We start from the raw sequence: 16,789 nt of genomic DNA on the forward strand, positions 1-16,789 counted from the left end.
GTTCGCTGGCAGAACTTAGTCGGCGCGTCGAGCTCGTTGATCGCTCTACCGTGGCAGAAGAAAATGGACAAGAAAGGGGGGAAAGGGAAAGATCGTGGTACGTGTAAGTACTTGGTCCGTCCTGTGCACCGTATGGTTCTCGCGATGGCGAGTCGGTCACGAATACCTAATCAATAATTATTACCGCGATACTCTCTATTTTTGCGTCCTAGCCCCCTTCGCCAGTTCTGCCGGCGAAACGTTCGTTTGCCGGAGACCGCGAACCCACCGCCGCTCTCTCACCTCCTCCTCCTCCTCCTCCTCCTCCTCCTCCGCCTCCACCCCCTTCTCTGCCTCTCTCCCCTTACACCCCTCCTTCTCCTCCTGCTCCTCGTCCACCCTCCATCTCCTCCTCCGTTTCTTCTCCCTACGTGCACCGTGCCGCCATATTTGCATATTTATAAGGGAATGTAATCGCAGAGCTCGGTTTTCGCCGCTCGTCGCTCGCTACCGTGGAAAGAATTCTCGCAAGATGGCGGAAAGATTCGAGGCAGACATGCGATCCGATTTCCTGTGCTCTCCCTACCGATGCCCTGCCGAACAACAACGTATCATCAGCCCTGTCGATCTAGAAGAAACAATCGTTGTTTGCTGCGCTGCCGCGCGTCCCTTGCCATCGCGGAAACACCGGAAAGCACGATCGGCCAACGAATTCTTTCGAAACTGCAGCAACACCTCGACGGACGCGACGGCGCGTTCTTTCAGCGGACGCTGCTGCGTTCTTTTTCCATCCTCCGCGTTGCACGAGAACCGATCGATCGTAGGCATCGTAGGCATCGTTGGCCGACGAGGCGGCCTCTCAGGTTTGCTTTGCAGTGTGTAAACAGGCAGAAAAAGAGGACAGAGGGGAACATTGCGTTCGCGCTCGAGGGACGAACCGACAGAGACGGAGAAACAGAGAGAAACAGAGAGAGAGAGAGAGCGCGAGTTAGGGAAGAAACGGAAGAAAGGAAACCGGAGAGAAGGGTAATCTGCTTGTTCGCACAGTTCTCCCGCGGCTTCGTTGCGTCTAGATAGCATTAAAACCGTTTCGGTTCTATCGTTCGACCGATTTACCGGCCAACCACTGGATAAGTGGCAGTTGCTGCGCTCGCACAACCATCCAATGCAACTCACCGCATCGCTGCCGCTCGCTCCGCTTGCTATTGCCGTTGCAGTTGCAGTTGCTGCGGCAACAAGCCGCGAATAAGGTGGCGCGTAGCGCGAAAGTGGCGAGTCACGATCGACTCGTTACCGACGATGCTCTCGGTGGTATCGCGAATACCACGAAATCACGAAAATCATCCACCGTCGAAGCGGACCGGTTTCGCGTCTTCCTTTCCCGGTGCTTGCTCTTCGTCGTTTCGCGGGACTCGATCGACGGATCTATCGCGACGTTCGACGAGACGTGGTGCGTCGTTGAAAGGCGGAGAAGCGTGACGATTACAGTGGCAGGATCGGCGGTCCGGCTGGGCGTTTCTCGCCCGGTCGAAGGGGACAACCCCCCGATATTTGCGTTTATTACGCGTACAATGAAATGTACGCGGTTATCTTTGTAAGTTGGTTTGAAAGGAAGAGAAAGCGCGGCGAATGGGGTAGGAACCCCGGGTGGGCAATTTCGCAGATCGGAAATGAAATTTCGATCGATGAAACAGCCTCGTCACCGCCCGCAGAAATCTAACCTACGATTCGCATTAAGCGGCAATTTTTGCGCCACGGGACACCGCACCAACCCGTCGACGAATCCGACGAAACGCACACGGCAAGCAAGCGGTACGTTCGCGAACGCAAACGAAGCAACTAGTTTTCACTTTTGAAAGGCACGTTGTTTCGAGATGAGACGACTGCTCGCGATCGCAGTTGCTATCTACGACTATCGCTACGCGAGTCGCAGCCTCGCTCGCTACTCCACAGAATGAACCTCCCCGGGGAGCAAATCGACGGGTGGTTGGAACCCCGGTGGATAAGAGGAAAACGCGATTATTTGGTTAAGAGATGGATCGCTGGGCCGGTCCTCCAGTCAATCGTCGACTGAAAGCCGAACGAAAGGTTTCGCGTACCACGAAACGAGTATAAATCGGATTGGCGACGCGACAAAGGCAAATGTGTCTCGATTACGCGAGTAATCGGCCGAAAACCAAACTGGTTGCCGTTGCGACACGCGACATCGTGAAAACCGCGTGATCAAGCAAATAAAAGAAAAGCGATGGAATGTTCGTTGTTGCGCATAGCATCCGAATACCTATTACTATTTACATACAATCGAACACAACCGCGCATATATTTACATACTACGTAAATAGGTCGTCTATGAGCAAGGCCAACGAATATGTTATATAAAATATTCGCGCGATCGCTCTCTCTTCGCGCTAAGAGATCGCATAGCGTACAGAGAATCCGCGCAGAGAAGCCAAGCTAATGGAAAATCGACGATAACCGACTCGGACAAGGTCGCTAGGTGGCAAATGAAACTCGTCTACTTTTCCAACGATATCGCTGATCGCCAAACGGCTACGTTTCTGCGTCAAACGAGGGGATAGTTACCCTTAACGTATTCCAAATGTATTTTTGGGTCGTTATCGGTAATTGTTTACAGATCAAAAATAATACTCCTCGGATATTGTTGAAGTTTTAGGATTTTGTCAATACCAATCCTAACTTAGTCGCCAATCTAATAACTGTTTTTTTATTTGCATGAACTTTACGATCGATTCTCATTGAGAATTACAAGTAAAACCTAATAATTACTTCAAGAGAAACTCTACATCTTTTATTTTGCATATCCTTGACCCGGAGACCACTGTTACGAAGAGAATAGAATTTAGCGAAACAAAAAGTTGGAAATAAGGAGAGGTACATATTATTGTGCCGTTGAATGTAAATTTTGTTTTGGATTACAAGGTCTAGAAACAAAAGAACTATAAATAGATTTCTATCGCTGTTTCTTACAGACTTCAACTAGAGCTTCAAGGTTAACTTTTTGGTAATGTCCTTTGCTATAAATATATGAACGTGGTGCCAATCGACCTACTTCTTCTATTGTATTGTAACACCGTAAGAGCGAGGATCTGGATCATCGTACACTATACTTATACTTATTTCAATATATTTTTCTATTATTAGGTTGTCCGAAAAGTTTCTTTCGTTTTATAAGGAGATAATACACGTACAATGTCTTTTGGTTTATATTAGTTTATCGAATTATGCACGAACATAATAATAGAAATATAACGAAATGGATCATACCTAATTCAATAAAATAATATAAAACAGAAATTGTTGTTCATCTATTATCACCTTATGATACGAAAGAAACTTTTCGGACAACCTAATACAAATTCATCCTCTCGTTCCTCTATCAATTAACCTCAACAAATATGAATAGACGAACGCGCTGCCTAGGATAGTGGAATAGTCGAGTAATTAAAAAGTAGAAGAGTTGAATTGCTGTGGGAGTTTCGAGCGGCATACACTGTCCTTGTACTTGTACTTACAGTGATTTTAATATAATTGACTATTACAATTTTATCATTCGTCTCTTTGTTAAATAAACCAACACGTTTAACACTTAACGTTCCAAGCGTGCCTCTCGAGCACCACCGATGTGCGGCGCTCTACTTCAAATGTATTTTTGGGTCGTTATCAATAATTGTTTACAAATAAAAAATAATTCTCCTCAGTGAGTTACAAGCGATCAGTAAAGACAGTCAGATGCGAACCTGTTTTATCGCGAACCCATCTATTTGAATTATGTCGAGAGGAAAAATGAATTATCTTTGTGAGGAAAATATAGATAGTGACGATGACAATTTTGATTTTCGTATTTATAATGATATAGCTGTTGACTTGGATAGCAGTTATAGTGAGAGCGGTGATAGCGATATTCTCGTTGCTGGAAGAAGAAGAAAAATAAGAAAACTTTCATCGAGTGAGCAAAGTGCAGATGACGGAGAACCACAGGAAGAAAATCTAACCAAGAGTATTTGCAACGTAAGATCTTCTGATTGGCAGGAAATTTTTAACGAAGATATCATTCCACAACGACATGAATTTTCGACTGGTAGAAAGACTCCTGGTCCGCGAGTACACAACTTATGCGAACCTATTCAGTACCTTCAATTATTTTTTATTAATGCCGAAAGGGAAAAAGAAAAAGTGTCTCGTTTATTTACCCAAAGCAAATAACGCGGTAAAAAACAAACAGTTTTCTACTGTGAGACCTGTGAACGCAAACCCAGTTTACATCCCAATGAATGTTTTAAAAAATTCCACGCAATACTCAGTTATAACTAATAAAAATATTCTAATCGACATTATATTACTTCTCAGATGAATAAAGATAGTTTTCAATATCTTCGATATTATCGCCGACGCTTAAAAGCTTGCAAGTCCAAGTATGACGAGAACAGGTTGCAGTTGCCGGTGGATATTCTCAATAAAAGATTAAGGGTTGACATTAGGTTTTGCGAAAAGTGTCTTTCGCTTCATAAGGCGATAATAGACGAACGACGATTTCTCTTTTACATTATCCTAATCCATTTCGTTCTATTTCTACTATTATGCTGCTGCATAATTCGATAAACTAATACAAACCAAAAAACATTCTACGTCTATTATTTCCTCCTAAAACAAAAGAAACTTTCCAACCTGATATAATATCGTTGTTGATTTGTAGGGGATCACGGTGGATGCTAAGGACGAGAAAAACTACAAACAACGGATGGGTAAGAGACGGTGGAAACGAGAAACGACGAGGGATGATGAGGCGAACGAAGGGCGAACAGGCGCGACCAGACCTCGTTCTACGTTACGTTACATAGCGACATATCCGAGCGCGACGATTCTAACGCGTGACAGAGAAAAACGAAACGGCAAGCGGAGGAGGAGGAGGAAGAAGCGGAACGGGCACGGGACTGTCGGCACGACAGCGAGCAAGACAGGCGAGAGAGTGCGAGCGAAACGGTGAAAGGATAGTACAGAGGGAGGATGGGCAGACAGGCGAGAAAGAGAGGGTGCGAACGCGTTGCATCTCGAGCGTCGGCAGGTTATCCGGGGGCGAGGGTGGCACCACGGGCATTAAATATACACGCTGATTTGTCGTCCGCGGATTGTCACCTCTGATAGCTTTCATTTTGTTGTATATCGGTGGCGGGCGCGCTCGCCCCGCACGCGCTCCGCGCTTTTCCACGTAATTCGGCCCGCTTGATTGACTTTTGAGCTGGCCTTTATGGCGATATTCGTTGCGCCAACGAATGCGCCAGCGCTCGAATCCGTTCCCCATCCCGCCTCCTCCACCCCCTGCCGCCTCCCTAAACGTCTCTAGTAGATTTATCGGACAGCGAACGCGTGTCCTGGCGATTTTTCGTTCGGTCCGGTCATAGCTCGTCATCGAAACCGTGACGCCTGCCCGTCTACCTTTTCGTCGCGCGATCACAGCCGGAGGCGGCGCGCGGTTCCCGCCAACGCGCGACGTCCTTCTTCCGACAGGTTTTCAGGCGTTTCGAACGCTCGTGTCAACCGTGTGAACGCGACCGACCGAAGGACACGCGCCAATTGCCGCCGATTGACGCGTTTCCATCGCGTCGTAACGTCTAATTTTTGGCAAGTTGAACGGGGTCGATGGCGGAGATCGCTGGTCGCCACTCGTCCAACGAGATGGTCGCCGGCGACGGCGGACTTTGTTCGCGGTTCTCGCCAATCGCGAGCGCCTCTGCGCTGTTTCGTCAACATCGTCCACCTGTCTTTCAATAATCGGTAATCGCGATCGCGTATTTGTTTAAAGTGGCAGGAATTCCGCTCGTATTGTCTGCCGGTGAAAACAAGGCTCGCGCTGGCCGCGCGCCGCTTGTATTCCGAGCACGACTCGTTGCGTCGCGCGGAGAATAAACGTCTTTCTTCGTTTCGCAGAAATTCCGCCCTCTGCGAGCGTAAATGTCACATTTGTCGCGAGAGATCGATCGGCGATCGCGTCATTTCCATCCTATCCGACGTCGTTCGCTGAATTCTCCGCTTCCTTTCCACCTAATCGCCTCGTTCGCGTAACCGTAGTAGCTTCAAATCCGCCGCAACTTGTTTGAACTGGCGATTCCGTCGTTGAGACGAACAAGAGCAGGACGTAAGACTCCTTCGTATCTACATGTGGCTCGTTCCAGTCGAACGTTCAGAGACGATAAAACGTGAAAGAGAGAGACAGAAGTTTCGGTGATCGCGGTGCTGCCGCGAAGAAAGTAGGATCGAAACGAGGGCAACGAGGGAGGAGGACAGAAACGGAGAACGACACAAAAGGGTTCTCCAGGTCTCGCGATAACGTTACGCGGCGGTTATTGGAAATAGTCTGGTCGATCTACCCCACCGTGAAATACACACAGCTCGGCGAGCCTACGTCATACCTTGGCGTATGTACATTATTCATAGCCATCGGTGAAAAGGGCGCCAGCCGCATTACGTATGCCACGGGTTATTATGCCCTCTAAATGTTTAATGTGTTTGCCTTCCTTCTCTCCGGCCACCAACGTGGCTTTATGTTTTACTAACTAAATTACTATTTTTTTCTTTTTTTTTTTTTTGTTATTAGTTCTTCAGCGTTTACGTTGGTTCGGTCGATTCGTCGTCCCTCTCTTACCGTCTCTGCCGTCTTCTTGTTCGCTCCATCTCGTTCTCCTTCCTCTTTCGATAACCTCCGCCTTATTCGATAATCTCCCTCTACTTTCTCGCACGTGCCGACTTCTCTGGATATCGTAAATTTTTATACGCCGCCCCTCGAATATTTAATCGTCGTCTTCCGTTTGCTCTCGTTGCACCGTAATTTGCGTTAAACGTTCCATCTAAGAATATCGCGCGGATGGCGGAATGGTCTGCTCGGCGGATAACTCTAGTCGGTTTGATGCAGTTCGAACGCTCAATGGCGGAGAGGGAGGGAAGAGCTGTCGCGAGCGAGCGTGGCGCGTGAACGAAAATGCTTTCGAAAAAGCAAGCGATTCCGCGAGCGCGGCAAGAAACGTGCTTGTTTACAGGATTAATATCCGACGAGCGTTCCTTGAGCCGGAGGATGCGGGACGAAGGATGGACGAGGTCGTTAAAACCGCGAGTGCTAAAACGCGCAACATGGAAACGCGAAACCCGCTGCAAACTTTGGAATTTACTGCTCGACATATTGGCTGCGAAAGCACACGAAATTAAGGCTAGTAAAACACTTTCCTGACATCTCTTGCACCCCTTGCCCTACCCCCTCCCTACCTACCCCACGGATACTCTACCTCCCTCGCAACCCTCTCTCCGACTACGGCTTGACATTCGACATTCAACTTTCCAACGCATTACATATGACTCGCCAACGATATGCTCCACGGTAACTTTTCTCGTCGATTCGTCCACTTTCGACAACCGCCTAACGTGCTTTTCTTCTGCACGCTCGATTCGCCGATCCGCCAATTCTTTGCTCTCTTCCTCAGTTTCGACGGTTCTTTGTAACTTTACGACGTTTCTTTGTACGAATGTTAAGTATTCTTCCCAGACAAGGTTAGATTAACAGCGCGTCGTTACTTGTGTCGTTAGTCGATATCCTGTTACTTGTCAAAGACGAGACTAACCAGGTTTTCGATCTTCAACCGTATTTGAATTTTGTCGTTCTACTACGCTTTTTATACTAATCCTAGAGTAATTCACGGATATCTGTTGTATTTACACGCTGGAGATATCCCTGAGAAATTTTCTTTTTCGAACTGATTAGATTCGATAAACAGTTCTACGTTTTGTACCGTTCGACATTTTTCTCGAAATTTGCCTAAAAATCACGTATAGCGGAATGCGTTAGAGAGTAACTACTATCGCCACCTATCGTCTCAAATAATGATTGTAATTTCAACAGCAGCCGATAATGCAGGTAACCGGCTAGTGTTTCCTATCGACCATCGTCTATCTTTGTACAAATTAATTGCGTTTTAAAATATACATACATACATATATAATAGCGAACGAAAAATAATAGGGAAAAAATGGGTAAAAAAATAAGAACGAAAAATCAAGGAACTTACCGGAACGATGAATGAAAATAAACAAGGGATACAGAAGTAACTGTAACAAATGAAAAAAAGTGATTCAAATAAAATATAAATGGCAACGTGGATGTGTTTTAATAAATACAACATATTAAATTGTTGTATACAACTTTCTTTATTGCCAACATATTTCGCGTAATTATTTACACATCGTATTGGGAAATAATATTATCGATAAAAACACACTTAATCGACGTGATATACAATTTATTTCTGCAAAGAGTATATTTCAAATTGACCCGAAACTGGTTACAGTTGGCGGTTTCAATGAACGTTACCGAAAATTGGTAAAACTTGGTTTTATTCTACCCAAAAATATTTACAAATTCTCGAATACGTCTTTGTTTATAATACGCTCGTAAATCTACTACAGATTAGGATCGAAATGTACAAACGTATCGGCCAGAATCCAGAAATAATCATCTATCGCTAGGGAATCGACAATAAATTGGTCATCGTCAAATTTGGAAAGATCGAGTTTATGCACAATTCGCGGTACGCAACCACTTGTGGATCGTAGCCACGAGAGATACATGTGTAAACGTCAGCGAACGCGGTTTCGTTGCACTCGCTGCAAACCGATAAACTTTCGACGTTAACGAATATCATCGTGCAACGATACTTGAAAACAAATACTGAATCGAACGATCTTAAATGGTTGTGAATTTTTATAGAAATTTCAACCGAAATCCGTGTGTCAACGCCATGTCAAATTTTTAACTAGTGTTACTTGCGTAAAGTAAAAAGAAATCAACGATCTTACCAAAACTTTTCAAAGAGAGGATTACAGACTGTTTATAGTAATCTTCGATGAAAATTTCACAAGGGTAAAACGACACAAAATTCACAAAATATTCCGAAGCTAGCGGCGAGACGTTTCGTGTGGACAACTGCATGTATACACAGTTGACGGTGCTGCCGCTTTCGGTACGACGCCAACCACCAGAAACAAACTTATGACCGCGCTATTTCGAATCGTTTTACGAATATTTCTATCGAAACTCGATACTATAAATTATAAACGATCGTGTTGTAATTATTTTTCCTCTCAATTGCGTACAACAGCTTTTATAATAACTTGTTTTATAAAAACTTGTTACATTCGCCGTTTTCATTTATTTACTCTATCAAAACGACACCCGTTTCATGTAACTCTCTTGTGATAAAACGTTAAAAATAGAAAATAACTCGTTGGCTAAGATAGAACGGTTAGGATATTTTCTACGTAGCCTCTTTCCTCTCCGCCTCCCTCACCCTATCTCGCTCTTTATGCATTATCTTTTGTCTCTTTTCTGAACATTGTGATGAAGAAGCGAGGAGAGCGAAAAGGAAAGGACTAATAAGGGAAAAATGGAAAAAATAATCGAGAAAAACGTAGAAACGATATCTCGAAAAGCAAAGTATGTACTTGGAAAAACAGGGATGAAAAGGTAGATACACGGTACAATATATAAACTGGAAGGGCGAGGGAGAGGGAGAACCTCTAGGTTGGACGGTGGAAGAAACAGTGCTGCCTTTAAAGATGGCCACCCGACGCAACGCGCCGTGTCGCGTCTATGTCGAAAAATGATCGAAAACCCTTATCGAATTACGAATACTGACTAAATCGAATCGTACGGTGATCAGAAAGACGTTTGGTACGATCGTTCGGTGACTGTCGGGAAAGATGTTTGGTGTCGCAGAGTGTTTGGTCAATTGAAAACCGAAAAGTTGACAAGATGCGAGACGAACGGGTCGGTCTAGCGGTGGTAGTCATCCTACCCCGTGTCGAGTGACAGTGGCTTACGTAACGATTATTCTCGCTATGATAACGATACTCCAGCCGCGAATGCGAAACAAGAAACTGTTTTACCGGGTTATTCGCGGCGCTGCGCACCAATCCGCTAGAAATACGCATCGCGGCTGACCTGATTACTTATTCTCTGTCGTTCTGATATCGTACCACGCGACTGTTCGAGTATATACACCCTGCTACCTTCTAATCCAGCACGCTGGAAAGTAATATTGGATCGCGTTTTGATAAATTATGACAGCGGCGCTCGTCATGGAAAACACAAATTGGGATTCTGGTGAGTAGACTACTTTACGTGTGCTTTGCCACGATCTGCCTGTCCTTTCGTTTATAGTTTATTATCGTTCTCTCTTTTTAGTCTTTAAGCATTGCCTTCTAGAATGTCATGAATTACAATAATCACGATAATATTTGCGATTTCGGGATATACAACTTCACCGGCTTGATAAACGCGATATTTGGGAAAAATAGAATCGTACCGTTTTTGTACCGTTTGCACTACGTCTATTTTTACCTGGCAGCAACTTCTTCGACAAAATGTCCGAGTTGACTTGCTGCTGTGTTGTTAAAACGGTAGATTATCGCATGAAGGTGTTTGCAGAAAATTCATTGATCGATCGGAGAATACACGTCTTGTAAATTCGATACTCGCAGAAAAATATCGAAATACATAGATATAGGTACTGGTCGAAAGATCGTGGCGCGATTTCACGAAAGAAACATCTAAACGTGACATTTTTTGCGCAGGCCCTCATATTTGAATTCTGCAATCTCTTTATGTCACGTCAATAGAAACCTTGCCGGTATTCGTTGAACGATCGTTGTTTCTTCTTTCTTTTTCAGCGTTATCCAAGCTGCTGAATTCTCTACAGGAGAGCAAAAGTGAAATACCAAGTTGTACCGACGAAGAATTCGGATTCTTGAGCGAATTGTTGCAATCGAAGGAATTGAACGCTTTAGTGAATGTTCATAATAAAATTTTGAACAATGTCAAGGACGACAAATTTTTTCCTGTACTCTCCAATTCCATGGATATCGACATCGAAGTTCTCGATCTATTATCAACAAAAACGCACATTTCCAAGGACTGCAAGGAACTTTTCCATTTGCTTCAAAAACCACACATACAGGTAGCGTACTCGCGACGATTAAAAAAGTAGTATAGTCGATCGAAAAGAAATCGAGATATTTTGTCATAGGGCTTGTTGTGCGCTCATGACGCGGTCGCCCAGAAAGACTATTATCCCCGATTACCGGAGATTCCTCTGGAAGTCGACGAAGACGAAGAGACGGTCAAGATCGTACAGTTGGTGAAATCGAATGAACCTCTGGTACGTCAGATAGGTCGCACGTGTTCCGTATTTAATGTTTATATTAAAGTTTTTTGCTCAATTAACACGATAAGAAAAGAGGAAAGCTTGATAACGTAGTTCAAATTGATACTCATATCTAATGGAAAAAGGTTGTGTGTCTCTATATATAGACATACGTATAATTATACAATGTATATGTATAATATTTTGTATATATTATACATATAACTATATTCCTCATTCTCAGTTTCCACATACCGGTATAGGGTGACACATCGTAATATTTTCCCACGAATATCTTTCGCGCTATTCGTTATTTCGCGTAGATGTGCAGTCTATCTCAAGACGAGTGCAATCCTCGTAATACGTTTGCCTTCCAAGAAGGATAGTTCTGTTTTCTCGAAAGTTACCTTGTATTTACTATAGCGAAAGTACTATAATGGGTCACTGCCTGTGTATGCAGAAAACAAAGAATGAGTAAGAACATAACTGTTTTGAAGTAATTACAACGATTTGCATGGGACTTGATCTTGATTAATCCTTTGTATCGACTTAGATACCTCGTGTTCCTGTAACAAGTATCGTAGTATCGAATACGTATCGCTCGCGCGATATTCAATACAGTTTCTTAAGTAATCACGTGTTTCTTTCATCGTCAAACTTGCTTCGAAGTGTGGCGCCGGCGTTGAACCGATCGTGGTAAGTCGACTTCAAGCCGAAACATGTACAGGCCTGTAATGCGTTCCATGCGTATCTAGCGATACGCAAAACGATTTCGTAGTGTTTCGTTTAATCCTGTTTCTTTCGTTTCAACTTATCAGACATCTAGTCGCTAGAAAAATTTTTATTTTCTTACTCTGCGATTTCCCCTCTACAACGAAGTGAACAGAGCTCGTGTAAAAGTGGGCTGTAAATAGAACGCTGTTCATTTTCTTACACACAATTTATTAATTTTGCTTATACCTTACTTTATACACCGTGCGTCCGTTTTAATCCTCGTTGATTTATGTTTTTTTGTTTGTTATTTTTGCTTGTGAATAAAACAATTTCTCTATTATAACAACTGTACCTTGTGTTATTGTCCCGCATGTCCTTGTGTTGAATGTAGAAAATCTCTCGAGATAAAATTCAACGATACGGTGCGTAGCATACCGTTGAAAGATTAATCTGTATTTTTGCATTTCCACGATCGCGAACGATCTTCCGCTGTCGGTTTATCTCGAGATATTTAAAAGACGCAGAGCGCAGCCGTTGAATAACGCTTGAAACGCAGTCATGTACAAGGGACGTACAACGTTATAAGCGTCGACTGCTTCGATCGAATGTGTGTTTATGCCTTCGCGATGAATTCTCTTTGTTTTTATTTATTTTTTTTTAAGAAAAACGAAGGCACTACCTAACACGCTCACCTCGCAACCGCAATCAAAATATTAGTTTACACGTTGACAATAGGGGGCGACCATAAAAACATGCGAGGTCACCGGCAAGATCGTGATAGCGAGAATAATGCATGGCGGTGCGGCCGATAGATCCGGCCTCATTCACGTCGGCGACGAAGTTTGCGAGGTCAACGGCATCAGCGTCGAGGGAAAGACTCCGAATTGTGTTCTTAAAATATTGGTAGGTCGCAGCTTCTATTTTGTTCTCGCGACGTGTACTACTTTGCCGATCGATCTGTACGTTGCAGATTCCTGATCGAGATTTATCGCTCTTACCATTTATATCGCACGAAAGATACATATATGTATAACGTCATGTTCTCTTTCAGCAAAATTCCGAGGGTACGATTACTTTTAAGATAGTGCCTGCCGATAGTAAAGGGGGAATTCGTGAGAGCAAGGTACGTCCTAAAATGTTAGGTTATTCGATCGATAATCGATTCTGATCAAATAGCAAGGAATTTCTGACCGGCGATTTCCTCTTCTAATATCGTTTAATATAGTTGCTGACGATTTTATGTGCGTTTAATATCGTTATGACAATTTTAATAGGTACGAGTTAGAGCGCACTTTTCGTATAAAGCTGCCGAAGATCCGTACATACCTTGCAAGGAGGCTGGACTAGATTTTTCGAAGAACGACGTTCTCCACATCGTCAGTCAGGATGATGCTTATTGGTAGGACTGGAATTCTCGTTCGATCGTGCAGTTGATACTACGGTACATTTAAATTATTTTTTATTGAAATTAGGTGGCAAGCTAGACGAGAGGGTGACCGAAATATGAGAGCTGGCTTGATCCCCAGCAGAGCCTTACAAGAAACACGAATTATACTTGAGAGGCAACAAAAAGAGAAGACCGACGACGACAATATAAGTAAGTGATAGCGTTTGCGACAGAGTATAGACAAAATACAACGCTTTAAAATACGATACTGTCCTTGTTTCCAAAACGCGATCGGATCACGTCATCGATTGCCGATTGTGATCGACGATCCATGTAAACGCTGTACAATCGGTGAAAGCGTTTCGGAAATTCTGACGTACGCTGAGCTACGATCGCCTTCGTAATTTCATTTCATAATCTCTGTCATCTTATTTGCAATTTTTGATATCATCGTCGCGTCTGAAGGTTAAATCTTATTTTGTTACATCGTAATTAAGAGACACGCCATCTGTTGGCAACACGTGTTTGGTAACCCCGTGCGGTGTAAGATGGAGAAAGAACTCGAGACGAGGATAGATTGCAATCTATCGTAGTAGAGCGTTAAATAAGAATCGTGACCTCTAACACGGAAACAATCCATGATGAATTGATCTCGGCTGCTCTTCTTAACGAATGTTGGCCTGACGACCTAACCGTCGGTTAGGCTTGTGTTCTGTTCCAGTGCCTTTGCCCGCATTGTGCCCCCGTCCCAGTACCTCTTTACACGCCTCGTCTACAAAGTGCAACTTGCAGGGAGTAAAAACTAAAAAAATCATGTATGACGCTGCAGAGAACGACGATTTCGACCGGGAAGAAATACTGACCTACGAAGAGGTCGCAAAGCTCTATCCGAGACCGGGCCACTACCGGCCGGTGGTTCTGATCGGGCCACCGGGTGTAGGCAGGAACGAGCTGAAGAGACGGCTTATAGCCACCGATCCCGATAAGTACAAGACACCTGTTCCTTGTAAGTTTCCATTCAGCTTTTCCATTATATCCACGCGTTTCTTGCTTTCCTCGTTTTAAGTTAACTTTACTCAGCAAACGATCAAGTAGCGTTACTTACTTTAATCGTTCGTTCTTTGATGAAATTCTTGTGACTGGCTTCAGATACCTCGAGACCACGGAAACCAGGTGAAATCAACGGTGTGGAGTATCATTTCGTTACTCGAAAAAAGATGGAAGAGTATATCGAGTACGGCAAGCTTATAGAATACGGCGAGTATAAAGGCAACTTGTACGGTACCAGTTCCGAGAGCGTTAGCTCGTTGATAAACGCCGGATACGTGTGTCTATTGAATTCTCACTATCAAGCCCTGAAGATGCTTCGAACTCCGCAGACAAAACCATATGTGATATATATAAAACCGCCAAAGTTCGAGATATTGAAAGAAACGAGGAACGATGTTAGAGCAAGATCGACTTTCGACGAAAGCAACTCTCGGGGCTTTACGGTAAACCAAAAGATCTTATTGGCAATCGTGTACGTCCTACGTTTTCACCGAATCAACGTATGATGATCATTCTATCGTTTGCAGGACGAGGAATTTCACGAAATCTTGTATAACGCTGCGAGAATCGAATTCCTTTACAATCATATGTTCGACGAAGTGATCGTGAATGCCGACCTCTCAATGGCGTTCGAGCAACTGGTGAACGCTGTTCATCGAGTCGAGTCGGAACCGCTTTGGGTACCTGCTTCGTGGGTTCAATAAATTTCGCTTCAATCGATGGTTCACGGAGAAACAGAAGAAATCCTTGGGAACGTTGCACGTTCGATACCACGACGTTCGGCGGATGTTTTTCTTCAAATTTTCCAAGCTGTACTTTTTTAGCGAAGCGCGTCCCCTTCTTCCTCCTCTTCTATAGCATTTCAAATTGACGCGTATTCTCCATGAGACTAATATCGATGCCTTTTTGCCCTTAGATATTTATATACGTGTTTGATACGCGTCGATAGTTGTGAAACTCGGCTCGTCTTGTTTATTACATTGTTTTCTCTTTCCTTTTTCGATCCGGGAATATTACTTGTTCTTCGAATTATACGTACGTATAGATATATGTAGATACACGTCGACCGGTACGTAGCACGTAACTGGAAAGGAGAAAGTCGTTCATATTTTTGCAGCGATCTCGTTTTTAAGCGTTCGAATTAATCATTTTTCCACCTTGTTTTCTAACGTATCATCGGGCACGATGCGCGATCCTAGAATTTTTACTGCCACGAATCGAAAGCATCTCGCGGCGAAGGAGGAAGCATCGCTACGGGGAAATTTGAACGAAGGCTATTGAAGAGAGAAATGGGTGAAACAGTGTTAAAGTTATTACGTAATTTTGGGATCAACGATTATAAATGGTAAACCTCACTGTGACGAGTCGATAAATTCCTTCGAAATTTGGTAAATCGAAACTTTGAAATGTTAAGCAATTGTTGCCACCACTCGTGACCTTTGATCCCAGTTGTTGTTGATTATTGCCAAATAAGTATCGTATACCTAGAACACGATGAGAATCACCTTAAAGTTTTATTGTATTTTCCACCTGATCAGCATTGCCACGATATTGCTATTTTTTTCATAATTAAAGGGCTGCCAGAGCATGAGCAAGATTTATGCACGCTATACTCTACTGGCGTTGCATCAAATAGTTCATCCTCGATGTAAACTCTATATGTTATCGAAATACAGCATTACACTTTCAAGTACGTAGTATCGTCTTTTCCCGATTTTTCACCATTTCCAAGACCATTTTGCGCGTATCTTTCGGTCGATGATGTAACGATGACGTAATATATGTATATTAGCTTGCCTGTTTTATGCGACAGGCAAAAATCAGAGTACCTTTGTGAAGGATGGCTTTGTCTTTAAAATAACGAGTCATGACATCTGTCCGGTATGGAACAACGAAAACAAGAAATCCAGTATCGACATTAAAATCCAGACAAAATCTACGAAATGACGAATTAGGACGCAAACTACGCTTAATAAATTGCATGCGGGTAATTCCTTTCTTTTCGTCGATAAGACGTGGCGTCACAAATATGCAGTCACTCTCCTTTTTGCGCATCGTACTATATAAGCTTCTTTTAAAATGCTGTTTGTTCGTTGGTCATCAGTATCCGCCGGTCAATAGCATAACCCTGTTATGAATATTTATATGCAAACTTTTGCGTTTTTGCGCATCGATCTCTGTCGATTCCTGTTTTTCAGCGCGCTTCGATGTATTGGGTTAGCAACTAAGCGATTGCGGATTTTATCATTAGATGGTAATTAGGAGCCAACCCAATACCTGTCGATAATCTAAAAAATATTAAGACGAAATGTTTTTATCTCGACATTTTAGGACCACGTACTCGATGTACGTATTGCTAGTTTAGCGATTATTTTACATTCGTAGGAAGATATTTGAAAGTGAGCGCGCGCGCGCGCGCGCCTTAACCGGAAAACATCGGTTCGCGACAGACCAT

The 16,789-nt window shown here is 43.6% G+C and overlaps 2 protein-coding genes across 5 annotated transcripts in view; one reads left to right on the plus strand and one right to left on the minus strand.

The window, feature by feature from the left end:
- Positions 1-8,989, minus strand: part of LOC126922250 (protein bric-a-brac 1-like) — a 221,443-nt gene extending 212,454 nt beyond the window's left edge. The window contains exons 1-2 of the mRNA XM_050734698.1: positions 8,839-8,989; positions 8,052-8,091 (exon numbers count right to left, since the gene is read on the minus strand). The gene's annotated coding sequence lies outside the window, so the exon portion shown is untranslated. The remainder of the gene's footprint in view (positions 1-8,051; positions 8,092-8,838) is intronic.
- Positions 8,990-9,409: 420 nt separating this feature from the next.
- LOC126922342 (MAGUK p55 subfamily member 7) lies at positions 9,410-16,024 on the plus strand. Of its 4 annotated transcripts, none has more exons than XM_050734837.1 (11): positions 9,411-10,144; positions 10,711-10,997; positions 11,067-11,198; positions 11,853-11,879; positions 12,633-12,800; positions 12,949-13,020; positions 13,172-13,296; positions 13,370-13,494; positions 13,988-14,290; positions 14,434-14,777; positions 14,862-16,024. In XM_050734837.1, exons 1-11 carry the CDS (start codon positions 10,102-10,104, stop codon positions 15,036-15,038), a joined length of 1,803 nt encoding a protein of 600 aa, XP_050590794.1. In that variant the 5' UTR covers positions 9,411-10,101; the 3' UTR covers positions 15,039-16,024. The 4 variants fall into 4 exon arrangements, with proteins under 4 accessions (XP_050590800.1, XP_050590794.1, XP_050590818.1 ...); XM_050734851.1 differs by having other exon boundaries at positions 9,414-10,144; positions 14,114-14,290; XM_050734843.1 differs by lacking the exon at positions 11,853-11,879 and having other exon boundaries at positions 9,410-10,144.
- Positions 16,025-16,789: the final 765 nt, after the last annotated feature.

This window comes from Bombus affinis, chromosome 1 (genome assembly GCF_024516045.1).
Source record: "Bombus affinis isolate iyBomAffi1 chromosome 1, iyBomAffi1.2, whole genome shotgun sequence".
Taxonomy (NCBI): Eukaryota; Metazoa; Arthropoda; class Insecta; order Hymenoptera; family Apidae; genus Bombus; species Bombus affinis.

Coding starts and splice junctions, on each gene's coding strand:
- LOC126922342 (XM_050734837.1), top strand. CDS start 10,102: ATGACAGCGGCGCTCGTCATGGAAAACACAAATTGGGATTCTG. Junction 11,880..12,632: donor CCGGCGTTGAACCGATCGTG/GTAAGTCGACTT, acceptor CGTTGACAATAG/GGGGCGACCATAAAAACATG. Junction 12,801..12,948: donor ATTGTGTTCTTAAAATATTG/GTAGGTCGCAGC, acceptor GTTCTCTTTCAG/CAAAATTCCGAGGGTACGAT.